Below are 7,636 nucleotides of genomic sequence, written 5' to 3'. Positions count from 1 at the left end.
AATTATAGACAAAATCTCACAAAAAAAAAAAAAAAAAAAAAAAAAAATGTTTGGATTGTAATTCGTTTGGGTTAGGTCAGGATTACGGACTACTTAAGCCAAAGTTAAATTAAGTTCCGAGTGCAACCAATGGGTCAGTAGTCTAGCATTATCAAGTCCTTACTTTTCAAAGGGAGGTCAAGGGTTCAAGCCTCAGTGGAGGCATGTGTGTGTGAGTACCAACTATGAAAATGAAAAAAAAAAAAAAAAACAAAAAACAAAAACAAAACACAATTTATGTCCCCATAAGTCACAAAACATATTTTAATCAACAGGCCAGTAGTCTAGCGGTACCAATCCCCTACTTCTCAAAGAGATGTCAGGAGTTCGAGCCTCCGTGGAAGCATGTAACGACCCAAAATAAAATGTATATATAAATAATATTAAAAAAAACAAATAAAAATAAAAATAAAAATTTCGGCATAACCTCTACAGAAAAAAGGTCTTATTACGACCTGCTGAAATACATATAAAATGCAATGGCCTCATTTGGCCTCAAAACTAATCTATCATGTCACAACGCACAATACAATAATATACAACATCCCCAAAATCAACAGATACATATAAAATGTCTCGTTCCTCCATCTCCTCCAAACAAGAAATTACTTTAATTACATTAAGTTACAGTCCATGAAATATATTTATTTACACAAATTCTACCATTATAACACTATACAAGTTACACCTATTTTTTTTTTTTTATAAAAGGTACACTATTCAAGAATTGGGATCATACCATTCCGGGAAAAAAATAACCACAATATCAATATCAACAACCCAAGTCAAGAATGAATATGTTATGAAATGGGATGCAATGTCATGCAATATCACTCCCCATTTCTACAACCATTTCCCAAATTTATTAATTTATTATTATTAATTTTTTTTTTCTTTCGAAGGCTAATTTTTCCTTTTTATTTCTTTCAAAGCCAATTTTTCCTTTCCTTCCCAATGAGTGCATGAATATTTTATACATTTAAATACCATGCCAATAAGAAATTTCATTTTATGCAAATCAAATATATTCACAATATACATGCTTTGTAGAAAATCACCAACATTTTATATCATACTTCTAAGTCACAAAATTCAACTCATGTAACATAATTGGCATGAAATATAAACATTTTAGCATGCTTTCTCACACAATACAAACTAATACACATAATCATATGCTCCACATACAACAATTTAGTCACTTTAAAGGAATCAACACAATTAAAGCATACTAGGCAACAATTTACACAAAATAACTCACAAAAATCTAAGAAGTTGTGAATTAAACACCCCTACCTCAAAGTAAAGAAAAATCCTCAAATCCAAGCCCTAGGCTCGAAATTCCTATGGTGCACCAAATGATGAATTGCTTACATCAACTTGTAGATCTCACCGAGCTCTCCGTTTTGCCGCAAACGGTACCAAAAATCTCCTAACGGTTAGAGATTAATTGAGATTTGAGAATTGAAAAGAAAAGAAAAAGAAAAAGAGAAGGGAAAGAGAGAGCTTACGGGAGAGAGAAGAAATGGAGACCAAATGTGGTCTCTTGACCATTTAATGGAATTAGTGGTGGGTCCCACCAAAATCTTTTTGACGTTTTTTTTTATTATTATTCATTTACCACCACACACGTATATGCACACACACTAAATCACATCCACATGAAACATAATAAATAAAAAATAGATGTGATGCAAATGAACTCAACCAAAACCCCCGTACGTAACAATTTCGGTAACGGATCCCACCCGGGACCGTCCGACCCAAAAAACGAAAAAAATGTCGAAATGGTAACCAATGCATTTTCAAGAATCCTAAACTCAATGAAATGCCCAAACCAACTCTCAGACACACCCTGCACACCCCGTGGTGTCCGGCACGCAATACAAGAAAAGACTAAAATGCCCTCGCAAAATCGAAAAATTCCGTGAGTACCCAATTAGGAAAAAAAAAAAAGTTAAATTAAGTTCCGAGTGATATTTTTTTACTCCAAATTCAACCCTCAATGTAAAACTAAGTTTATAATATTGTGAGATTTAGGAAGCGAGAACTTAAATTCTCACTTTTTATTTTTTTGAAAGGTTAAGGGAGATATCACTAAACTACATCGTATTTAGTCCAACTAAAGGCCAAGTACCTAATTCTCATTATTTAAATAATGAGAATTTGGGTACAAGAAATGCAAATTAAAAATCAGACCAGATAATATGAAAAAATCGTTATTTAAATGTAAGTAGTAGTTCAAAACATATTCTAGTTCCCATAATTTAAATACAAGTATTAGTTCAAAACATACTTGGTAACATTTGACATGGAATTCATTTTTTATATATATAGAATTATTGAATGAGCACTAAACAGAGAAGGAATGCCAATAGAACCGAAAAAAAGATGTATACAAGATCTCTTAAATGTGGCTGCTGGGATTCGAGCCCAGGTCTCTACGGCCACAACGTAGAATTCTAACCACTAAACTACAGCCACAATTTGATTCTACTTTTTCTAATAGCATATAAAAATTTATAATTTCTTAGCTTGTTCGTCACCATTAATCTCAAATATCAATCATTTGGAATCCACCACATAAATCTCATGATCTGTTTGGTTTCTAATTATGAAAATAATTTTTAATTTTAAAAAAATTGAGAATAAAAAGCTTTACTTGGTTTAATTTTCTGAAAACTCAGTTATAAAAATGCATATTTTTAAATAACTATAATGTTGTGTTTGCTTCTATTGTTTGGTTGTAAATATGAAATATGTAGGAATTGAATGATAATAATCATTCTAGTATTTGGTTGGACCAATTTAAAATTTAAAATTGAATAAATTTCAAATTCAATTTTCCAAAATATCCCTCTTACTAACAAATAAATTAAATTAACAAATGACATTCTCTAAAAAAAATTTAAAATAAATGGTGGCAGTGGCGGGTGTGGTGATGATGGTGGTGGAGGTGGAAAGCGGTAGTAGTGTAGGTGGCGGTGGTGGAAGCCAATGGAGGTGATTGTTGTGGTGGTGGAAGTCAGTGGAGGTGGTAGTGGTGATGGTGGAAAGTGGTGGCAGTGGTGGAAGGCAGTGGCGGCGGTGGTGGTGGAAGCTGGTGGCGGTGGTGGTGGAAGGCGGTGGCGGTGGCGGTGGCGGTAGTTGGTGAATGGAATAAATTTTAAATTGAATTCTCCAAAATATTTCTCTTAGTAACAAATAAATTAAATTAACAAAATGACATTCTCTAAAAAAAATTAAAAATAAATGGCGGCAGTAGCGGTGATGGATGGTGGTGGAGGTGGAAAATAATAGTGGTGTAGGTGATGGTGTTGGAAAGCAGTGGTGGTGACAATGGTGGAAGACGGCGACAGCGGTGGTGGAAGGCGGCATTGGTGTTGGTGGAAGGCGGTGGCAGTAGTGTGGTGATTGTGGTAGAAGGAGATAGTGGTAAATGTGGCAGTGGTAGAAGTCAATGGAGGTGATAGTGGTGGTGGTGGTGGAAGATAATGGAGGTGGCGATGGTGGTGGCGATGGTGGAAGGCGGTGGCAGTGGCGGTGGCGGTGGCGGCGGTGGTGATGGAAGGTGGTGGAAAGCGATGCCGGTGGTGGTGGTGGTTGAAGGTGGTGGAGGCGACGGTGGTGGTGGTGATGGTGGTGTAAGGCGGTAGAAGGTAGTGGCGATGGAAGACGGTGGCGGTGGTGGAAGGTGGTAGTGGTGATGAAAGGCAGTGACGGTGGAAGACGGTGGCTATGGTGAAAGGCAATGGCGGTGGGGGTGGGGGTGAAAGGTGATGGCAGTGGCGGTGGCGGTGGCGGTGGTGAAAGGCGATGGAGGTGGTGGGAATGGGGTGACAAGAAGCGGTGGTGGAAAAAGGTGGGCAATGGTGAAAGTCGGTGGCGGTGGTGGTGGTAATAGTGGCGGTGGTGGTGGTAATAGTGGTGGTGATGAAAGGCGGAAGTGGTTATGGTGGAAAGTAATTGTTGTTTTTGAACTTGGAACACGAGGGATTTTGGGGATGTTGATTTTTTAAAAAAAATTCTTGGAAATGAAATGGCCATTACATAGGTTTTGTTGTGGAATAGATTTTCATTCTAATGAAATGGCCATTCCCACTTTCAATTACATACCAAACAAAGAAATGGCTGGAATGGGCATTCCATTCCATTCCATTCCTGCACACCAAATGCAGCATAAAAGATTGTTCTTTGAGAACAATTTTCTGTTTTCTAAGTTATTGAGAACTATTTTCAGAATTACAAACCAAGCATGTCCTTATATTTACATTCCACTCTATTTAAAGTCATACCCTTAATCAATTGATATGCTATCATAACCCTATGTGTTCACCTGGTACTAGCAGCTTTCTCGGGGAATTTCCCATCTTAGTAGGAGCTTTCCAAAGAAATAGCTTCTCTTTAGTAACTTCTACTTGCATTAACTTTAGTCTTCCTTTTTTCCTAATATTACTCTCACCGCATTAACCTTAGTCTTCTCCTTCCTCCAATATTATCCTCAATGTCACTTTTTCTAACCGACAAGCCTAAAAATCTTTTATGCGCATGTCTAAACAATGTTAAATAATTTTATCTCATTTTATTTCCAATTTATATTAGTCCAACCATCTCCTTAATGTGATCATTTATAATTCTATAGTTCTTATACTTCTTGTAGACCTATCATAAAATCTGCATTTATGTCACTCACTTTAGGCAATATTATTTGCTAACGGCCCAACATTAGGGTTACACACAGTTCGGGTTGGACCAAATTGAGAATATTTTGTAACCAAACTATTTCTAACGGTTCCATAAAAAATGAAACTGAACCGAACCGTGAAACCAATGGAACCAAACCGCACTAAATCGTGAGAAAATAGTTTGGCTCGGTTCGGTTCACGGTTCTAGGCTTTTTTTATAATATAATATAATATAATATATATATATATATAAATGTGTGTGTGTAAAATAAAAAATATATATTATATTTAATATTTTTTATATTATATATTATGATATATAGTTGAGTGCTTAAAAGGCTAATCTTATTATTCTAATATTTATATAATACAAAATATATAAATACATATACAATTTATAAACAGTTCGATTCGATTTGATTTTGTAGACAGTTCGGTTCAATTTGATTTTGTAGAACATCAAATCTTAACCGAGTCATTTATAAAAGGTTCCATATTTCATAGGACTCAAACCAAATTATTGGTCTAATTTGATCTGATTTAATGTTTCAAAAAGTCCATGTGAGGTTCCTTTATTCCATAGGACTCTTAACTGCACTTGCCCAAGCCAGCCGGACAACGCCAACACAATATAAATACATGGTAGAGGCCACAAAACTCCAACTCCACGCTAACATTCACATTTTCACATGCCAATTGGTGTATTTCTACCAAAACTTTGGAAATTTTTTCCAAGCTGATGGGAAATATCATCCCCAATGGTCCAACCCCACAAGGGTGTTGCCCACCAGAACCAAAATTCACACGCGCGCGCACACACACAAAATCAGATATGCAGAAACAAACCATAGTAGTAAGAAAAACAAGCACAAAGACAACAATAGGTAACACAAATATAACCACGTTAATAAGTTTCTGTTTAAACACAAAACAGCTGACCAAATCCAAAGTTGGGACATAAAACCCAACTGACATAACGTGTTTGGATATAGAACCCAACTTATTATAGACTAGAGAAGACGTAATTGGATACACACCGCATACTAATAAAGCACCCTTAAAACTAATACATTACTTCTTCGTCCTCTACTTTCCAACAGCTTTTCAGAACAGATCTAGGAGATCCACAGCCTGAAGTCTTGACAAACTTCTGGTAGACAATTGCACCACACATTCCAAGCTCTTCAGGGCTCTTCTCTTGAAGACAATAGCCATTTACATCCAGCGAACATGTCCGCTCAAGCAGCTTAGCAGTAACATCGGCATGCACAGCTACGGAGAATTCGCTTGGTAGGAAACATGCTAACACACTCTCGACCAGCTGGTTTAGGTTCACAACTTTTGGATTATATCCAACTGCTTCAAAGCTCGCATAACTGAAACCATCTTCGGGAGTAACATGAATGGTAGAAATTGCAGGCCCTTCGATAGAATTCATAGAATAACCACAAGGATCGAACTCAAAATCACAAATGTCTGAATTTGGAAGTATCTTCCTTATACCAGAAGCACTGGTCATCACAGCTGCTGTGACGGATTGGCTTTTGAAAAAAACAGAAGATTTCTCTCGGTCCAAACCAGTCATACACATCTCAAGTGTGTAAACAGGGCCAGGGGAACATACAGATCCAGCAGAAGCACTGTACACATGCCATTTCTGCAGTTTGTCGAAACTGCCCATTACATAAGCACTGCTGCCTGAACCAAGCTTCCCAAAATAGCTATCAAGGAGAGCGACTTCTTCAGAGAAGTTACGATGAGGATAGGACTGAGCTCCAGGAAAAATGAATGTCCCTCGGGTATACCTCACAGATTGTACAGTGAGTGAAAGAGCATCGGCCAGCTTCAGGATGGGTGGGATTGACAGAAGCAATTTTGTTGTCCCGCAGGTTTTGATAATGATTTTGTACGGGTAAACAAAGAGGCTTGACTCAGAGAGGACATAAGAATCAACATAGTCATTTGACAAAGATGAAACGATAGTGCACTCAGCAGGTTCAAGAATCTCATCCAACTGAGCTTTGGAAAGAGTTCGTAGACCCTTTCCCTCGGGATCAGCAAAGATGCTTGGCTCATGAAACGAAATTTCAAGCCTCTTTTCGTAACCCTCAAATCCGATTGCAGAGACTGCCATGGCCATGCCGACTAAAAGAGATAATCAGTCACAAAGGAAGAAAGCGAGAAAACGGTCTATAGAAGAAGGAAAGGGAAGTAAGGTACAAAACTAAAGCAATAACAGTTTATTAACCACGCTAACAACAAACGTGGTCAGGAAGCTGATGTTGGAATATCAGGATGGTTTGCGAGCGCACTGCAAATGGGAAAAATAAAAGCATGATGTTAGTACTGTCAGGTCCTTAATGACTAACAACGTATTAGTAGCATGATTTAAGTATGCTATTATACAAAAACTTACGTTGGAGTATGCAGCTGATTTGAATTTCTTGATTCCACCACTGGGTCGAACGTCTTCAATGCTGTATCCAAGGGGAGCTTCATAGAATAAGGATTTACTACTGGACTTCTTTCCACCTTTAGATTCCATTAGATCATTCACTCATGCCTGATAAATCCATAAAACAAAATGATAGAATCAGAATACACCCTAATGCAATAACAATAGCACAAATAAAATAAATGAAAGAAAACCACAAGTTTATTAGAATCAGAATAGCATACCATACCACGGCTACTTCTTAGCAAACAAATATTATATGAATAACAAAACATACATACATTCAATACAATTATAGTAAGCAAAAAACTGAAACATAAAAACATATAACACCTGGCTTTAAACATAAAGAAGAAAAAAGAATATATAATAAGTATATTAATAACAAATGGTATGAGAATAAATGATAAAGATAACAACTCCCTAAGAATAAGCATCTTCTTTCATGTTATGGACA

General features: G+C 36.8%; 1 protein-coding gene and 1 non-coding gene across 2 annotated transcripts; both read right to left on the bottom strand.

Moving 5' to 3' along the window:
• Positions 1 to 2,451: 2,451 nt before the first annotated feature.
• On the bottom strand, positions 2,452 to 2,523 carry TRNAH-GUG (transfer RNA histidin (anticodon GUG)). The gene has a single exon. It is a non-coding gene; the product is annotated as a tRNA-His (tRNA).
• Positions 2,524 to 5,609: 3,086 nt separating this feature from the next.
• Positions 5,610 to 7,006, bottom strand: LOC132302694 (S-adenosylmethionine decarboxylase proenzyme-like). Its single transcript, XM_059799612.1, has one exon. The coding sequence runs from the start codon at positions 6,862 to 6,864 to the stop codon at positions 5,788 to 5,790; it is 1,077 nt and encodes a 358-aa protein (XP_059655595.1). The 5' UTR covers positions 6,865 to 7,006; the 3' UTR covers positions 5,610 to 5,787.
• Between the last annotated feature and the right edge of the window lie 630 nt (positions 7,007 to 7,636).

The sequence above is a fragment of the Cornus florida genome, unplaced genomic scaffold (genome assembly GCF_030987335.1).
Source record: "Cornus florida cultivar Cherokee Brave unplaced genomic scaffold, ASM3098733v1 CherokeeBrave_3.0.0_Hap2_Chr04, whole genome shotgun sequence".
Taxonomy (NCBI): Eukaryota; Viridiplantae; Streptophyta; class Magnoliopsida; order Cornales; family Cornaceae; genus Cornus; species Cornus florida.
The sequence above is the reverse complement of the archived record's forward strand: the minus strand, read 5'-3'. Positions and strand labels throughout refer to the sequence as shown.

Excerpts from the sequence above, each read along its gene's own strand:
- LOC132302694 (XM_059799612.1), bottom strand. The coding sequence starts at position 6,864 with ATGGCCATGGCAGTCTCTGCAATCGGATTTGAGGGTTACGAAAAGAGG.